Source organism: Eriocheir sinensis, chromosome 21 (assembly GCF_024679095.1).
Source record: "Eriocheir sinensis breed Jianghai 21 chromosome 21, ASM2467909v1, whole genome shotgun sequence".
NCBI lineage: Eukaryota > Metazoa > Arthropoda > Malacostraca > Decapoda > Varunidae > Eriocheir > Eriocheir sinensis.
This window is the reverse complement of record NC_066529.1, coordinates 96,580-117,500: the sequence shown is the minus strand read 5'-3', so window position 1 is coordinate 117,500 and position 20,921 is coordinate 96,580. Positions and strand designations below refer to the sequence as shown.

Below are 20,921 nucleotides of genomic sequence, written 5' to 3'. Positions count from 1 at the left end.
CGTTGATTTCACTGGCTCGCTTGCAACCTCCTTTCTGGTACGGCCAGTCAGGCCCAGATAGACGTCATACACGGGAAAATCTCCCATCTCTACACTCTACTGGCGGAAGAGAGACGTCAGCTTAACCTCCATCAGGAAGTCCTCAACGCCACAGTTCGGGACCTCCGTCATGTTCACTCTGCCATCTCCCGTCTAGAGTCAGCCTCGGCTCTGGCTCCGGCCATCATCCGTCAATTCTCACTGCAAACCTTGCAAATCGAGGGGGAAATGCGTATTTTGGAGACTATCCTTCTCATTCACTTAGTAAGCTGAGATGCAACTCTTTTTTCAGTTACTTTAGAAAGAATGGGTGGGATGGGACGGTACTTACTTATAGGTTCGTTTTCATTGCCAGACTTAAAAATAGGTATTACAATGGAGTGCTTCCACGGTGTGGGGAAAACTCCACTTACAATTGAGGTGTTTATGATGCAAGTAATGTGTGCATTGAAGGGCGTCTTTTAAAAATTTAAAAGGGATACCGTCTGATCCGTAAGAGCCACTATTATTCATGTGTCTGATAGCTAAAGTTGTTGTTTCCCAGCTTGTGGGTTCAGGCCCAAACATGTGAATTACTACTATGTGAATTAATGCCATGTCTTAAATTTGTGTGTAATGGTTGTAGTATTAAGTCTGCATCACTTAAGTTCTGTTGAGATTTTTCAAATGTACATTTACCCACTTGAGCAAAAAAAGTATCAAAATGACACGCTGTCACTTCATTGTAGTCTTTGATGTGTTCTTGCTGCCAGGAATCAGTTCTCTAATAATCTTCACACATGAGCGCTGTGTGTGTGTGTGTGTGTGTGTGTGTGTGTGTTCTCAGGCCCAGATAATGTAATAATAATAATAACAATAATAATAATAATAATAATAATAATAATAACAATAATAACACTCACCCTGCTCCTCTATCTGGTCAATGCACTCCCTGACAATGGTGGGCAGCTGGATGCCATCGTGTGCCGGGCAGTGCTGGACGGCCAGGCACAGTGGCACTCCAAACACTGGCACTGCCTCTGGGGGGGGTGATTAGATAAGAGATAAATAAATAATCCGGTTGATGTGAAATTAATGGTCTGCTCACAGAAATGGCACAAACTGAAAATGCCTTTATAATCTCTCTCACAGAAACACACTTAACAGAGGAGATTAGAAAAGCAGAAATAAAAATACCACACTTTGTACCATACAGGACGGACCGACCAATTCAACGGAAAAAAGGCGGGGTCATCACTTACGTTGATAGCCATTTTGCAGCTAGAACAAAAGTACTTTTCCAGGAATCAAATATGTACACAGAATCACTGGTACTATGCATTCAAGACATTGACTGGGTATATATAAACATATACAGACCACCAGCATGCCCAACAGAGAAATTTATGACGCAACTAACAAAGATAAAAGATATCATTGGCTCGCTACCACTGCCCATGCCCACCATTATACTTACTGGAGACTTAAACTTTCCGCTAATAGACTGGAATTTGGAGTGTGTGTATGGAGGAGCGGAAGACATGAGGACCCAGGCAAAAGCTGTCATGCACTTTGCCGAGGAATACTGCCTCAATCAAATCACCGACACTCCTACAAGAGGTAAGAACATACTAGACATCGTTATGATAAATAATGATGATATTATACATAATATTAGGGTGAATAAAACTAATCTCTCTGACCATAACATCATCACCGTGACTACCAACCTACCTAGAAATACACATCTTAGACTGTCCAGTGAAGTGGAGCAGGCTCCTAATTTTAATTTTAACCAACTCAACTTCCTAAGCGAGTCAGTCTGCTGGGACAGTATAAAGAAAGACCTGGGTGAGCTAAACTGGGATCTACTCATGAGGGACTGTGACCCTGAGGCCCAATATGATACAATCATTAACACATGCTTGAAAATATCAAAGAGGCATGTACCACTGAGGAGGCCGTCTAAAAAGACCTCTCCTTTCAATGGTAACATACCAAGAGACCGAAAAGTACTAATGAGAAAAAGAACAAAACTAAGGAAGAAACTCGGTATACCAACTACACCAAAATGCTGACCCAACTCGAAAACAAAATTGCCATTATAGAAGAAAAACTTAAAAGATCAGTTGAATCAGAGAATGACCGGAAAGAAATACAAGCCGCGTCATGCATCAAAACCAACCCCAAATACTTTTACAAATATGCTGCTAACAAATCCGCAGTGAGAGCGAGTGTTGGCCCACTGACTGACGTACACGGCCAACCCATAAACAAAGCCCAGGATGTCGTTGAAGCACTACTGATTCAGTACAAAAGCGTCTTCAGCAAACCCATGGAAGACAAAATTGTCAACCTACCTATGGACTTTTTCAACCAAGGAACTGATCAAATATCACACCTGACGGACATAAGCTTAAACAACGACGACACACAGCAAGCAATTAAAGGGGTGGCCACTAATTCGGCAGCTGGCCCCGATCAATTCCCTGCAGTACTTCTTAAAAAATGTGCTGAAGAGCTGAGTGTTCCTCTGTTAAATTTTGATAGAAACTCTAGATTCTGGCATAATACCAGAAAAGCTAAAAAGTGCATTCATTACACCAATATACAAGGGAGGGTCAAGAGCAGAGGCAAAAAACTATCGACCAGTTGCCTTAACCTCCCATATTATTAAAGTTCTAGAGAGAATTATGGTTAAAAGCATGTCTGCATATCTAGAAAGCAATAACAGAATGAACCCGGACCAACATGGCTTTCGTACTGGGCGCTCGTGCCTCTCACAACTTTTGGCCCACTATGACTCAATCATAGATGAGCTTGAACATAATGCAGATGTCGATGTGGTCTACCTTGATTTTGCGAAAGCTTTCGACATGGTAGACCATGGCATTTTGTTACACAAGGCCAGACAAATGGCCATTACGGGAACACTCGGGATGTGGCTGCACTCATTTCTCACTGGCAGGACTCAATGTGTAGCGGCTGGTGGTGCAGTTTCTCAGTCATCGGAAGTTGTCAGCGGGGTACCACAGGCTAATTAGAGTGAACCGCAATTAGCGCGAGCCACCATCTACCAAGAAAAAAATTAATAAGCGCGAAAGCCCCACTTAGCGCGAGATCAATTAGAGCGAACCGCAATTAGCGCGAGCCACCATCTACCAAGAAAAAAATTAATTAGCGCGAGAGCCTCAGTTAGAGCGAGATCAATTAGAGCGAACCGCAATTAGCGCGAGCCACCATCTACCAAGAAAAAAATTAACTAGCGCGAAAGCCTCAGTTAGCCCGGCCGCCCCTCACGGCGGGAGTCTGTTCTCACTACCCCAATAAACGTATCTATTCATCGCTGACCTCTGACTCCACTTCTCACCCCAACAACAAGCTTTTATATTAATGATGAAGACCTTCCTAACACACACACACACACACACACATACCATTTTAGCGACCTGCCCTGAAGCCAAGACTGTTAGTTCACGTGTACGGCTGGGTGCCCAAAACCTGAGGAGGAAGAAGAAAAGTTAGGCCCATGCTCTTACATATGTTGGCACACAAGTAGGCCTGCACATATTTGACAAGGCTTTCATAGGAGTTGTGGGTATGTCCAAAGGTTCATTTATTCTCTTTTCTCCTCCATATATTACGTTTAGCTGGCTCAAGTGGTAGTTTAGGGTTACCAGCCCTTAGTAGTACTTGGCGTATTGTCTTTTCTGACCCAAAACTATCGCCCCATAAAGATAACAATATGCATTTATAATTATTGTTAAAATCGTTAATTACTGATGGTCTTTTTTGCAATATTTATGGGCCAGAAACAGAAAGATACAATGTTATGCCTACAGTAAGCTGGTAACATTGAGGGGAGTGAGGGAGAAAAATAAAGCTTTGTCCTAGGGTCACCTGGGTGTTATTCTATACATATACCATCCCTGGCACCAATGACTGGCATCACACTGATTCTGGCACCACACAAATCTATGCCACTATGAACACTGCCTGGCATCACATAGCACTGCATAACACCTGACCCCATGTCACAGGAGAGGGGTAGGCAGGTCAGGTAACAAGACAGCCTAACACTGGGTAACTAATCTGTCTTGCATCACATAACACTGTCTGTGGCACTGTTAACACTGCCTGGCACTCCAGGCCCACGGGTGATAAAAGAGGGGAAGGGACACTCAGGAAGATATTGCAGACCAGTGAGTTACATCAAGACTGGCCAACATTACACCCATCTATAAGAAGGCTGATACAAATGAACCAGGTAATTACAGACCTGTGAGTATGATAGGATAGCCAAAGGGTGTGTCTACCAGCCCACCAAGGCCCATCCATCTACCATGCACGCCGGTTGAATGGTAGGGAAAAATGTTACAGCTGGTTGAATGAAAATGGGAGGATTGGAAAATTTTGAAATGCCTAACTTCGTACCACTATAACTGCTGCCACATTGGAGTTAGGAACACGAATTTTGGTAAGAATAAAGGTCAACTACCACACTAACTACCACGCAAGCTACATTTACCTACCACACATACAAGCTGAGTTATATACAAAAATGTTAAGTGTTATGACATTCAGAAAAATATAAACATAATTTTTCACTCCCCTAAATTTGACCTGCTATACCTCCTACCACACTCAAGTTAGCAACACGAATTTTGGTAAGAATAAAGGTCAACTACCACACTAACTACCACGCAAGCTACATTCACCTACCACACATACAAGCTGAGTTATATACAAAAATGTTAAGTGTTATGACATTCAGAAAAATATAAACATAATTTTTCACTCCCCTAAATTTGACCTGCTATAATTCCTACCACACTCAAGTTAGGAACACGAATTTTGGTAGGAAGGAAGGTCAACTACCTCTCTAACTACCACGCAAGTTACATTCACCTAACACACATACAAGCTGAGTTATATACAAAAATGTTAAGTGTTATGACATTCAGAAAAATATAAACATAATTTTTCACTCCCCTAACTTTGACCTGCTATAACTCCTACCACACTCAAGTTAGCAACACGAATTTTGGTAAGAATAAAGGTCAACTACCACACTAACTACCACTCAAGTTACATTCACCTAACATACATACAAGCTGAGTTATATACAAAAATGTTAAACAGTATGCCATTCAGAAAAAAATATCCAGGATTTTTCACTCCCCTAACTTTGACCTGCTATAACTCCTACCACACTCAGGTTAGGAACACGAATTTTGATAGGAATGAAGGTCAACTACCACTCTAACTACCACGCAAGCTAGATTTACCTACCACACATACAAGCTGAGTTATAGCAGAAAATGTAAAGTGATGACAACCTTAAGAATTAACTACCACCACCACCATAACTACTACTACTACTACTACTTACATTCTGAAGTAGACTAGCACTCCTATGAAGACTATCGCCAGGATGAGCCCGAAGAATAGTCCGATGTAGAGCCCGGTGTTGCTAGCGGTAGAAGTAGAAGTAGTACTCACACTACTACTACTACTATCGGAGCCTATGGTGTTGTAGGCATCCTCTGGACCTGGAATAGTACAAAATAGTTAATAGTAATAGTAGTATTCATGGTAGTAATCTGTCTCTCTCTCTTTCTCTGTCTCTCTCTCTACTACTACTACTACTACTACTATTACTACTACATCTGGGAGGGTTAAAAATAGTCTAGTTAGTCTTAGGATAGTCTTATTACTAGTATTCAACACCCAACATAAGCTATTTCAACTACTACTACTACTACTACTACTACAACTACTACTATTACATCTGGGAGGGTTAAAAATAGTCTAGTTAGTCTTAGGATAGTCTTATTACTAGTATTCAACACCCAACATAAACTATTTTTACTACTACTACTACTACTACTATTACTACTACTACTACTACTACATCTGGGAGGGTTAAAAATAGTCTAGTTAGTCTTAGGATAGTCTTATTACTAGTATTCAACACCCAACATAAGCTATTTCTACTACTACTACTACTACTACTATTACATCTGGGAGGGTTAAAAATAGTCTAGTTAGTCTTAGGATAGTCTTATTACTAGTATTCAACACCCAACATAAGCTATTTCTACTACTACTACTACTACTACTATTACATCTGGGAGGGTTAAAAATAGTCTAGTTAGTCTTAGGATAGTCTTATTACTAGTATTCAACACCCAACATAAGCTATTTTTACTACTACTACTACTACTACTACTACTACTACAACTACTACTATTACATCTGGGAGGGTTAAAAATAGTCTAGTTAGTCTTAGGATAGTCTTATTACTAGTATTTAACACCCAACATAAGCTATTTTTACTACTACTACTACTACAACTACTACTATTACATCTGGGAGGGTTAAAAATAGTCTAGTTAGTCCTAGGATAGTCTTATTACTAGTATTCAACACCCAACATAAGCTATTTCTACTACTACTACTACTACTACTACAACTACTACTATTACATCTGGGAGGGTTAAAAATAGTCTAATTAGTCTTAGGATCGTCTTATTACTAGTATTCAACACCCAACATAAGCTATTTTTACTACTACTACTACTGCTACTACAACTACTACTATTACATCTGGGAGGGTTAAAAATAGTCTAGTTAGTCTTAGGATCATCTTATTACTAGTATTCAACACCCAACATAAGCTATTTTTACTACTACTACTACTACTACTACTATTACTACTTACCCAACACACACTTCGGTTCTCCACCCAACCACTCGCCCAGCTCACCACACGACCTCCGGAAGCTCCCCCCGACCAGCCTGTGTTCCGGTAGACAGTGATATTCGACCAGGCTACCGTATTCCAGGGTCTGGTTGAGTCGGACTATTCTACCATTATCCAAGCCTTGTGGTAGGTCGCAGGTCACATCTGGAAGGGTTAGGAATAGTCTGGTTAGTCTTCGGATAGTCATGTTAGTAGTATTCAACACCCAACATAAGCTATTTCTACTACTACTACTACTACTACTGCTACATCTGGGAGGGTTAAAAATAGTCTAGTTAGTCTTAGGATAGTCTTGTTACTAGTATTCAACACCCTACATAAGCTATTTCTACTACTACTACTACTACTACTACTACTACTACATCTGAGGGGGTTAGGAATAGTCTAGTTAGTCTTAGGATAGTCCTGTTAGTAGTATTCAACACCCAACATAAGCTATTTCTACTACTACTACTACTACTACTACATCTGAGGGGGTTAGGAATAGTCTAGTTAGTCTTAGGATAGTCTTATTACTACTATTCAACACCCTACAAGAGCTACTACAATCACCTACTTACTGGAACTACTACTACTACAACTACTATTACTTACATTCACAGCGCGGTTGACTGCCACTCCAGATACCATTACTACCACACTTCCGCTGACTATTCCCGACTATCCTCCTCCCCTTCTCGCAGGAGTAGTCCGCTGTAGCCTCCACTCGGCCTCTATCCTCCACTACCACACTTAAGGCAGTAGTCAGCGTTGTAGTGAGGTTGGGACACCGGACCTCTGTAGGGGAGAGAATAGTATTAGTAGTAGTATATGTAGTAGTAATATTAGTAGTAGTAGTAGTGGCCTTGTGGGGTGTCGCATAGTCGGATAACAGGCCTTCTAGACACCGTGGGGATAGTCTAAAGTGTCCAGGGATAGTAGTAGTAGTAGTAGTAGTAGCCTCATGAGGACAGTTCCTGATGTTGCTCCGTTACTAAAACCTCTGGAAGATGCTATCAGAAACACCTTCATACCGGCGATAGCAAATGGGAGATGTCCCAGTGACCAGGAGAGAAGATTGCTGGAGTTGCCGCCAAAAATGGGTGGGCTCGGCATCACCAACCCACAAAATCTGGCCGAGTCTGAATTCGGGAACTCAATCCGAATCACAGCCTCTTTGACCGGATATATTACCAATCAAAATGAAAGGGGAGAAGACAACCCTCAATATATTAGGTCACTAAGGAATGAAATCTCCAAAAACAGAAAAGAAAAACAGAGAGACACTCTGAGTGACCTAATGAGAGAACTCCCAGAAGACACAAGGAGGAGGACAGATATTGCACAGGAAGTGGGCGCCTCAAACTGGCTAACCACACTACCTATCAGGGCAAAAGGCTTCAACTTAAACAAAAAAGAATTTACTGATGCCCTTGCCCTCAGGTATGGCTGGCCAGTGGATGGGCTCCCAAACATGTGTAACTGTGGCTCACCCTTCAACCAAAATCATGCCATGACATGCAAGCGAGGAGGTCTCGTCTGCATGAGACACGACGAAGTAAGAGACATAACAGCTCAGATGCTGAAAGAAGTCTGCCACGACGTGACTGTGGAACCCATGCTGCTCCCTCTGCAAGGCGAACACCTCGCCAGACGCACCGCTAATGTTTCGAACGAAGCACGAGTGGATGTTAGCGCCAGAGGGTTTTGGACTCGTGGACAAAGGGCATATTTTGACATAAGGATCTTTGATCCCATGGCCCATTGCCACAGAGACCTGACCCTTGATGCAGCCCACAGAAGAAACGAACAAGAGAAGAACAGAGCATATGAAGAAAGAATACAGAATGTGGACCAGGGCTCCTTCACCCCGGTAGTATTCACGACGGCAGGAGGGATGGGACCAAGGGCGCAGAGCTTCTACGCAAGACTCGCCGAAACACTGGCGGATAAGAAACAGCAGCCAAGAAGCAGTGTGGTCGCCTGGATGAGATGCAGGCTGTCCTTCTCCCTCCTGAGGTCAGCCTTGGTCTGCCTGAGAGGAACCAGGTCGCCTGCACCCAAAACCACCCACATTGCTGACCTGGACTTTGAGGTGACGGCGGTTGATAGTCATATCAACCACAAGCTCTGTTAGCTTAAAAATAAAATGCTTAGTAAAGTTTGTAATATTAAATAAAGATGGTTGTCGGCCACAGTCATTGGCGGGGTGGGGCCAATGAATTGCTTTGTGAAAGGATATGAGAGAATATACCGCTCACAACGCAACTCTAATAGATGGAGGCCCGTAGTAGTAGTAGTAGTAGTGGTAGACAGATAGTTAGATGTATTGAAGGTAAATAATCCTGGGTTAAATAATTAATACTTTTACAAAACCTGTACCAAAATGGTGAACCACTAAACCTTTTTGAGTCAACACGTTTCATTTCAATTAATAAAGATATCAATAAAGAAACAACAGTCCCAATCCCTCATGCAAGAGTTAACCAGCATCCTCATTCCTTCATCCCCTTCATGGCAAACTCCCGAACAGTCTTCCTTGGTCTGCACTTCCTCCTGCCTATGACTTGAACTCTTTCAAGAGGAGGGTATGGAGACACCTCTCCTCCTGAAGCTGACCTCTCTTTTGGCCACTCTGCTAAACACAGTGAACAGCAAGCTTTCTTTTCTCAATAGTACTTTCTTTGCCCCATGACCTGCTTCCTCTGCCGTAAAAAAATATATACATCAAATAATTTAGATGTTACTACGCTATCTTCTGGTATGTGGGGCCAAATAGCACTTCTGTACAGGGTCAAATTGCATCTCTCTACAGTGGGCCTAGGCAGAAGTCTTACTGTACTGGGTCAAATTGCATCTCCCTACAGGTGGGCCTAGGCATAATAAGTCTTACTGTAAAGGAAGCAGCCCAAGGGAGAACAAATACCACTAATAATGATAAAAAAGCCTGGTGCTAACAATGGTGCTAACTATGGAGAATGTGGCCAAAAGAGAGGGGAAAATTTTGTGAGGAGAGGTGTGTTCATACTCTCCTCCTTATTAAAGAGTTCAAGTCACAGGCAGCCTGGCACCAGTCTTTGCTTTCTAAACTGCTGCCCTCTTTCGGATTCTATCCCTCTCTCTGTTCCTCTACCCCAATAAACGTATCTATTCATCGCTGACCTCTGACTCCACCTCTCACCCCAACAACAAGCTTTTATATTAATGATGAAAACCTTCCTAACACACACACACACACACACACACACACACATACCATTTTAGCGGCCTGCCCTGAAGCCAAGACTCTGTTAGTTCACGTGTACGGCTGGGCGCCCAAAACCTGAGGAGGAAGAAGAAAAGTTAGGCCCATGCTCTTACATATGTTGGCACACAAGTAGGCCTGCACATATTTGACAAGGCTTTCATAGGAGTTGTGGGTATGTCCAAAGGTTCATTTATTCTCTTTTCTCCTCCATATATTACGTTTAGCTGGCTCAAGTGGTAGTTTAGGGTTACCAGCCCTTAGTAGTACTTGGCGTATTGTCTTTTCTGACCCCAAACTATCGCCCCATAAAGATAACAATATGCATTTATAATTATTGTTAAAATCGGTGATTACTGATGGTCTTTTTTGCAATATTTATGGGCCAGAAACAGAAAGATACAATGTTATGCCTACAGTAAGCTTGTAACATTGAGGGGAGTGAGGGAGAAAAATAAAGCTTTGTCCTAGGGTCACCTGGGTGTTATTCTATACATATACCATCCCTGGCACCAATGACTGGCATCACACTGATTCTGGCACCACACAAATCTATGCCACTATGAACACTGCCTGGCATCACATAGCACTGCATAACACCTGACCCCATGTCACAAGAGAGGGGTAGGCAGGTCAGGTAACAAGACAGCCTAACACTGGGTAACTAATCTGTCTTGCATCACATAACACTGTCTGTGGCACTGTTAACACTGCCTGGCACTCCAGGCCCACGGGTGATAAAAGAGGGGAAGGGACACTCAGGAAGATATTGCAGACCAGTGAGTTACATCAAGACTGGCCAACATTACACCCATCTATAAGAAGGCTGATACAAATGAACCAGGTAATTACAGACCTGTGAGTATGATAGGATAGCCAAAGGGTGTGTCTACCAGCCCACCAAGGCCCATCCATCTACCATGCACGCCAGTTGAATGGTAGGGAAAAATGTTACAGCTGGTTGAATGAAAATGGGAGGATTGGAAAATTTTGAAATGCCTAACTTCGTACCACTATAACTGCTGCCACATTGGAGTTAGGAACACGAATTTTGGTAAGAATAAAGGTCAACTACCACACTAACTACCACGCAAGCTACATTTACCTACCACACATACAAGCTGAGTTATATACAAAAATGTTAAGTGTTATGACATTCAGAAAAATATAAACATAATTTTTCACTCCCCTAACTTTGACCTGCTATACCTCCTACCACACTCAAGTTAGGAACACGAATTTTGGTAGGAATAAAGGTCAACTACCACACTAACTACCACGCAAGCTACATTCACCTACCACACATACAAGCTGAGTTATATACAAAAATGTTAAGTGTTATGACATTCAGAAAAATATAAACATAATTTTTCACTCCCCTAAATTTGACCTGCTATAATTCCTACCACACTCAAGTTAGGAACACGAATTTTGGTAGGAAGGAAGGTCAACTACCTCTCTAACTACCACGCAAGTTACATTCACCTAACACACATACAAGCTGAGTTATATACAAAAATGTTAAGTGTTATGACATTCAGAAAAATATAAACATAATTTTTCACTCCCCTAACTTTGACCTGCTATAACTCCTACCACACTCAAGTTAGCAACACGAATTTTGGTAAGAATAAAGGTCAACTACCACACTAACTACCACTCAAGTTACATTCACCTAACATACATACAAGCTGAGTTATATACAAAAATGTTAAACAGTATGCCATTCAGAAAAAAATATCCAGGATTTTTCACTCCCCTAACTTTGACCTGCTATAACTCCTACCACACTCAGGTTAGGAACACGAATTTTGATAGGAATGAAGGTCAACTACCACTCTAACTACCACGCAAGCTAGATTTACCTACCACACATACAAGCTGAGTTATAGCAGAAAATGTAAAGTGATGACAACCTTAAGAATTAACTACCACCACCACCATAACTACTACTACTACTACTACTACTTACATTCTGAAGTAGACTAGCACTCCCATGAAGACTATCGCCAGGATGAGCCCGAAGAATAGTCCGATGTAGAGCCCGGTGTTGCTAGCGGTAGAAGTAGAAGTAGTACTCACACTACTACTACTACTATCGGAGCCTATGGTGTTGTAGGCATCCTCTGGACCTGGAATAGTACAAAATAGTTAATAGTAATAGTAGTATTCATGGTACTAATCTGTCTCTCTCTCTTTCTCTGTCTCTCTCTCACTACTACTACTACTACTACTATTACTACTACATCTGGGAGGGTTAAAAATAGTCTAGTTAGTCTTAGGATAGTCTTATTACTAGTATTCAACACCCAACATAAGCTATTTCAACTACTACTACTACTACAACTACTACTATTACATCTGGGAGGGTTAAAAATAGTCTAGTTAGTCTTAGGATAGTCTTATTACTAGTATTCAACACCCAACATAAACTATTTTTACTACTACTACTACTACTACTATTACTACTACTACTACTACTATTACATCTGGGAGGGTTAAAAATAGTCTAGTTAGTCTTAGGATAGTCTTATTACTAGTATTCAACACCCAACATAAGCTATTTCTACTACTACTACTACTACTATTACATCTGGGAGGGTTAAAAATAGTCTAGTTAGTCTTAGGATAGTCTTATTACTAGTATTCAACACCCAACATAAGCTATTTCTACTACTACTACTACTACTACTACTATTACATCTGGGAGGGTTAAAAATAGTCTAGTTAGTCTTAGGATAGTCTTATTACTAGTATTCAACACCCAACATAAGCTATTTCTACTACTACTACTACTACTATTACATCTGGGAGGGTTAAAAATAGTCTAGTTAGTCTTAGGATAGTCTTATTACTAGTATTCAACACCCAACATAAGCTATTTTTACTACTACTACTACTACTACTACTACTACAACTACTACTATTACATCTGGGCAGAGCTGGGCGCGTTACTGGATTTGGGGTAGTCCGCTACCGCTCCTCCGCACTTCGGACGCAGGTAGTCCGCACCTGTACTTCCCCGCCTAAAATTTTTTCGCTCGGTCCGCTACCGGACCTCCGCACCTCCGCTACTGTACGTAAAACTATTAAAGCGCGCCTGAAAAAACTAGTCCGCACCTCAAAAATAAAACAAAATAGTACAAGGCAATAATACATCAAGCTTCATATATATATATATATATATATATATATATATATATATATATATATATATATATATATATATATATATATATATATATATATATATATATATATATTTACCTTCAAATGGGGTGGGCCTCTCAAGCGAGTCTGGAATGTTCTATGCGGTAACGGCTAATTCCTCCCTAAGTTAAATTTTCCCATTCTTAATTTAAGTCTGGCATTACACTGGAAGGGGTCACGCTCCAAGTCAGACAAGGACATGTCTGTCGTAGCCAGCGGCGTAGGGGTTCTGGAGGCTGACGGTGCAGGCGTGCTGGTTCTGTAGCTCACGCTATTGACGCTACTATCCCCTGACACACTCCTGCTCCTGTCGCTATCACCTCTTTTCACGTATCTGTCCATGTTTATTTGTAAACACTAAACACTAAACAATCGCAGTGAATCACTAAATGTCAAAAGATTCTGAAAAGAAAAAGAAAATTGACACAGTGATCAGCTGGTAGCACATAGCCCGCCAAAACGCGCGAAAGTAATGCCGCGGACTGTTTGTCGTCTTCGTTTTTTATCTTTGAAAATCTCAGGTGCGGAAGTCTGGACCCAAAATTTCCCCTGTCCGCACCTGTTACTTCCGCACTTTTGAAAACGTTCCGCACTTCCGGGCTTCCGCACCTCGTTTGGCGGTCCGCAGGTGCGGAGGAGCGGAGGTCCGGACCGAGGTGCGGAAGTGCCCAGGTATGCATCTGGGAGGGTTAAAAATAGTCTAGTTAGTCTTAGGATAGTGTTATTACTAGTATTTAACACCCAACATAAGCTATTTTTACTACTACTACTACTACTACCACAACTACTACTATTACATCTGGGAGGGTTAAAAATAGTCTAGTTAGTCCTAGGATAGTCTTATTACTAGTATTCAACACCCAACATAAGCTATTTCTACTACTACTACTACTGCTACTACAACTACTACTATTACATCTGGGAGGGTTAAAAATAGTCTAATTAGTCTTAGGATCGTCTTATTACTAGTATTCAACACCCAACATAAGCTATTTTTACTACTACTACTACTACTACTACTACAACTACTACTATTACATCTGGGAGGGTTAAAAATAGTCTAGTTAGTCTTAGGATCATCTTATTACTAGTATTCAACACCCAACATAAGCTATTTTTACTACTACTACTACTACTACTACTACTATTACTACTTACCCAACACACACTTCGGTTCTCCACCCAACCACTCGCCCAGCTCGCCACACGACCTCCGGAAGCTCCCCCCGACCAGCCTGTGTTCCGGTAGACAGTGATATTCGACCAGGCTACCGTATTCCAGGGTCTGGTTGAGTCGGACTATTCTACCATTATCCAAGCCTTGTGGTAGGTTGCAGGTCACATCTGGAAGGGTTAGGAATAGTCTGGTTAGTCTTCGGATAGTCATGTTAGTAGTATTCAACACCCAACATAAGCTATTTCTACTACTACTACTACTACTACTACTACTGCTACATCTGGGAGGGTTAAAAATAGTCTAGTTAGTCTTAGGATAGTCTTGTTACTAGTATTCAACACCCTACATAAGCTATTTCTACTACTACTACTACTACTACTACTACTACTACTACTACTACATCTGAGGGGGTTAGGAATAGTCTAGTTAGTCTTAGGATAGTCCTGTTAGTAGTATTCAACACCCAACATAAGCTATTTCTACTACTACTACTACTACTACTACTACATCTGAGGGGGTTAGGAATAGTCTAGTTAGTCTTAGGATAGTCCTGTTAGTAGTATTCAACACCCAACATAAGCTATTTCTACTACTACTACTACTACTACTACATCTGAGGGGTATTAGGAATAGTCTAGTTAGTCTTAGGATAGTCTTATTACTACTATTCAACACCCTACAAGAGCTACTACAATCACCTACTTACTGGAACTACTACTACAACTACTATTACTTACATTCACAGCGCGGTTGACTGCCACTCCAGATACCATTACTACCACACTTCTGCTGACTATTCCCGACTATCCTCCTCCCTTCTCGCAGGAATAGTCGCTGTAGCCTCCACTCGGCCTCTATCCTCCACTACCACACTTAAGGCAGTAGTCAGCGTTGTAGTGAGGTTGGGACACCGGACCTCTGTAGGGGAGAGAATAGTATTAGTAGTAGTATATGTAGTAGTAATATTAGTAGTAGTAGTAGTTGTGGCCTTGTGGGGTGTCGCATAGTCGGATAACAGGCCTTCTAGACACCGTGGGGATAGTCTAAAGTGTCCAGGGATAGTAGTAGTAGTAGTAGTAGCCTCATGAGGACAGTTCCTGATGTTGCTCCGTTACTAAAACCTCTGGAAGATGCTATCAGAAACACCTTCATACCAGCGATAGCAAATGGGAGATGTCCCAGTGACCAGGAGAGAAGATTGCTGGAGTTGCCGCCAAAAATGGGTGGGCTCGGCATCACCAACCCACAAAATCTGGCCGAGTCTGAATTCGGGAACTCAATCCGAATCACAGCCTCTTTGACCGGATATATTACCAATCAAAATGAAAGGGGAGAAGACAACCCTCAATATATTAGGTCACTAAGGAATGAAATCTCCATAAACAGAGAAGGAAAACAGAGAGACACTCTGAGTGACCTAATGAGAGAACTCCCAGAAGACACAAGGAGGAGGACAGATATTGCACAGGAAGTGGGCGCCTCAAACTGGCTAACCACACTACCTATCAGGGCAAAAGGCTTCAACTTAAACAAAAAAGAATTTACTGATGCCCTTGCCCTCAGGTATGGCTGGCCAGTGGATGGGCTCCCAAACATGTGTAACTGTGGCTCACCCTTCAACCAAAATCATGCCATGACATGCAAGCGAGGAGGTCTCGTCTGCATGAGACACGACGAAGTAAGAGACATAACAGCTCAGATGCTGAAAGAAGTCTGCCACGACGTGACTGTGGAACCCATGCTGCTCCCTCTGCAAGGCGAACACCTCGCCAGACGCACCGCTAATGTTTCGAACGAAGCACGAGTGGATGTTAGCGCCAGAGGGTTTTGGACTCGTGGACAAAGGGCATATTTTGACATAAGGATCTTTGATCCCATGGCCCATTGCCACAGAGACCTGACCCTTGATGCAGCCCACAGAAGAAACGAACAAGAGAAGAACAGAGCATATGAAGAAAGAATACAGAATGTGGACCAGCTCCTTCACCCCGGTAGTATTCACGACGGCAGGAGGGATGGGACCAAGGGCGCAGAGCTTCTACGCAAGACTCGCCGAAACACTGGCGGATAAGAAACAGCAGCCAAGAAGCAGTGTGGTCGCCTGGATGAGATGCAGGCTGTCCTTCTCCCTCCTGAGGTCAGCCTTGGTCTGCCTGAGAGGAACCAGGTCGCCTGCACCCAAAACCACCCACATTGCCGACCTGGACTTTGAGGTGACGGCGGTCGATAGTCATATCAACCACAAGCTCTGTTAGCTTAAAAATAAAATGCTTAGTAAAGTTTGTAATATTAAATAAAGATGGTTGTCGGCCACAGTCATTGGCGGGGTGGGGCCAATGAATTGCTTTGTGAAAGGATATGAGAGAATATACCGCTCACAACGCAACTCTAATAGATGGAGGCCCGTAGTAGTAGTAGTAGTAGTGGTAGACAGATAGTTAGATGTATTGAAGGTAAATAATCCTGGGTTAAATAATTAATACTTTTACAAAACCTGTACCAAAATGGTGAACCACTAAACCTTTTTGAGTCAACACGTTTCATTTCAATTAATAAAGATATCAATAAAGAAACAACAGTCCCAATCCCTCATGCAAGAGTTAACCAGCATCCTCATTCCTTCATCCCCTTCATGGCAAACTCCCGAACAGTCTTCCTTGGTCTGCACTTCCTCCTGCCTATGACTTGAACTCTTTCAAGAGGAGGGTATGGAGACACCTCTCCTCCTGAAGCTGACCTCTCTTTTGGCCACTCTGCTAAACACAGTGAACAGCAAGCTTTCTTTTCTCAATAGTACTTTCTTTGCCCCATGACCTGCTTCCTCTGCCGTAAAAAAATATATACATCAAATAATTTAGATGTTACTACGCTATCTTCTGGTATGGGGGGCCAAATAGCACTTCTGTACAGGGTCAAATTGCATCTCTCTACAGTGGGCCTAGGCAGAAGTCTTACTGTACTGGGTCAAATTGCATCTCCCTACAGGTGGGCCTAGGCATAATAAGTCTTACTGTAAAGGAAGCAGCCCAAGGGAGAACAAATACCACTAATAATGATAAAAAAGCCTGGTGCTAACAATGGTGCTAACTATGGAGAATGTGGCCAAAAGAGAGGGGAAAATTTTGTGAGGAGAGGTGTGTTCATACTCTCCTCCTTATTAAAGAGTTCAAGTCACAGGCAGCCTGGCACCAGTCTTTGCTTTCTAAACTGCTGCCCTCTTTCGGATTCTATCCCTCTCTCTGTTCCTCTACCCCAATAAACGTATCTATTCATCGCTGACCTCTGACTCCACCTCTCACCCCAACAACAAGCTTTTATATTAATGATGAAAACCTTCCTAACACACACACACACACACACACACACACACACACACACACACATACCATTTTAGCGGCCTGCCCTGAAGCCAAGACTCTGTTAGTTCACGTGTACGGCTGGGCGCCCAAAACCTGAGGAGGAAGAAGAAAAGTTAGGCCCATGCTCTTACATATGTTGGCACACAAGTAGGCCTACACATATTTGACAAGGCTTTCATAGGAGTTGTGGGTATGTCCAAAGGTTCATTTATTCTCTTTTCTCCTCCATATATTACGTTTAGCTGGCTCAAGTGGTAGTTTAGGGTTACCAGCCCTTAGTAGTACTTGGCGTATTGTCTTTTCTGACCCCAAACTATCGCCCCATAAAGATAACAATATGCATTTATAATTATTGTTAAAATCGGTGATTACTGATGGTCTTTTTTGCAATATTTATGGGCCAGAAACAGAAAGATACAATGTTATGCCTACAGTAAGCTGGTAACATTGAGGGGAGTGAGGGAGAAAAATAAAGCTTTGTCCTAGGGTCACCTGGGTGTTATTCTATACATATACCATCCCTGGCACCAATGACTGGCATCACACTGATTCTGGCACCACACAAATCTATGCCACTATGAACACTGCCTGGCATCACATAGCACTGCATAACACCTGACCCCATGTCACAGGAGAGGGGTAGGCAGGTCAGGTAACAAGACAGCCTAACACTGGGTAACTAATCTGTCTTGCATCACATAACACTGTCTGTGGCACTGTTAACACTGCCTGGCACTCCAGGCCCACGGGTGATAAAAGAGGGGAAGGGACACTCAGGAAGATATTGCAGACCAGTGAGTTACATCAAGACTGGCCAACATTACACCCATCTATAAGAAGGCTGATACAAATGAACCAGGTAATTACAGACCTGTGAGTATGATAGGATAGCCAAAGGGTGTGTCTACCAGCCCACCAAGGCCCATCCATCTACCATGCACGCCAGTTGAATGGTAGGGAAAAATGTTACAGCTGGTTGAATGAAAATGGGAGGATTGGAAAATTTTGAAATGCCTAACTTCGTACCACTATAACTGCTGCCACATTGGAGTTAGGAACACGAATTTTGGTAAGAATAAAGGTCAACTACCACACTAACTACCACGCAAGCTACATTTACCTACCACACATACAAGCTGAGTTATATACAAAAATGTTAAGTGTTATGACATTCAGAAAAATATAAACATAATTTTTCACTCCCCTAACTTTGACCTGCTATACCTCCACACTCAAGTTAGGAACACGAATTTTGGTAGGAATAAAGGTCAACTACCACACTAACTACCACGCAGGCTACATTCACCTACCACACATACAAGCTGAGTTATATACAAAAATGTTAAGTGTTATGACATTCAGAAAAATATAAACATAATTTTTCACTCCCCTAAATTTGACCTGCTATAATTCCTACCACACTCAAGTTAGGAACACGAATTTTGGTAGGAAGGAAGGTCAACTAACACTCTAACTACCACGCAAGTTACATTCACCTAACACACATACAAGCTGAGTTATATACAAAATGTTAAGTGTTATGACATTCAGAAAATATAAACATAATTTTCACTCCCTAACTTTGACCTGCTATAACTCCTACCACACTCAAGTTAGCAACACGAATTTTGGTAAGAATAAAGGTCAACTACCACACTAACTACCACTCAAGTTACATTCACCTAACATACATACAAGCTGAGTTATATACAAAAATGTTAAACAGTATGCCATTCAGAAAAAAATATCCAGGATTTTTCACTCCCCTAACTTTGACCTGCTATAACTCCTACCACACTCAGGTTAGGAACACGAATTTTGATAGGAAGGAAGGTCAACTACCACTCTAACTACCACGCAAGCTAGATTTACCTACCACACATACAAGCTGAGTTATAGCAGAAAATGTAAAGTGATGACAACCTTAAGAATTAACTACCACCACCACCATAACTACTACTACTACTACTACTACTTACATTCTGAAGTAGACTAGCACTCCTATGAAGACTATCGCCAGGATGAGCCCGAAGAATAGTCCGATGTAGAGCCCGGTGTTGCTAGCGGTAGAAGTAGAAGTAGTACTCACACTACTACTACTATCGGAGCCTATGGTGTTGTAGGCATCCTCTGGACCTGGAATAGTACAAAATAGTTAATAGTAATAGTAGTATTCATGGTACTAATCTGTCTCTCTCTCTTTCTCTGTCTCTCTCTCACTACTACTACTACTACTACTATTACTACTACATCTGGGAGGGTTAAAAATAGTCTAGTTAGTCTTAGGATAGTCTTATTACTAGTATTCAACACCCAACATAAGCTATTTCAACTACTACTACTACTACTACTACTACAACTACTACTATTACATCTGGGAGGGTTAAAAATAGTCTAGTTAGTCTTAGGATAGTCTTATTACTAGTATTCAACACCCAACATAAACTATTTTTACTACTACTACTACTACTATTACTACTACTACTACTATTACATCTGGGAGGGTTAAAAATAGTCTAGTTAGTCTTAGGATAGTCTTATTACTAGTATTCAACACCCAACATAAGCTATTTCTACTACTACTACTACTATTACATCTGGGAGGGTTAAAAATAGTCTAGTTAGTCTTAGGATAGTCTTATTACTAGTATTCAACACCCAACATAAGCTATTTCTACTACTACTACTACTACTACTATTACATCTGGGAGGGTTAAAAATAGTCTAGTTAGTCTTAGGATAGTCTTATTACTAGTATTCAACACCCAACATAAGCTATTTCTACTACTACTACTACTACTATTACATCTGGGAGGGTTAAAAATAGTCTAGTTAGTCTTAGGATAGTCTTATTACTAGTATTCAACACCCAACATAAGCTATTTTTACTACTACTACTACTACTACTACTACAACTACTACTATTACATCTGGGCAGAGCTGGGCGCGTTACTGGATTTGGGGTAGTCCGCTACCGCTCCTCCGCACTTCGGACGCAGGTAGTCCGCACCTGTACTTCCCCGCCTAAAATTTTTTCGCTCGGTCCGCTACCGGACCTCCGCACCTCCGCTACTGTACGTAAAACTATTAAAGCGCGCCTGAAAAAACTAGTCCGCACCTCAAAAATAAAACAAAATAGTACAAGGCAATAATACATCCAGCTTGGTA

The 20,921-nt window shown here is 41.8% G+C and overlaps 1 protein-coding gene across 1 annotated transcript in view; it reads right to left on the bottom strand.

Moving 5' to 3' along the window:
* LOC127001425 (CUB and sushi domain-containing protein 3-like) overlaps window positions 1–20,921 on the bottom strand; it is a 98,330-nt gene that overhangs the window by 60,179 nt on the left and 17,230 nt on the right. Inside the window, exons 5-8 of the mRNA XM_050865953.1 lie at window positions 14,376–14,561; window positions 6,743–6,928; window positions 5,411–5,570; window positions 3,456–3,519 (exon numbers count right to left, since the gene is read on the bottom strand). Coding sequence (XP_050721910.1) covers window positions 3,456–3,519; window positions 5,411–5,570; window positions 6,743–6,928; window positions 14,376–14,561 — 596 coding nt within the window. The remainder of the gene's footprint in view (window positions 1–3,455; window positions 3,520–5,410; window positions 5,571–6,742; window positions 6,929–14,375; window positions 14,562–20,921) is intronic.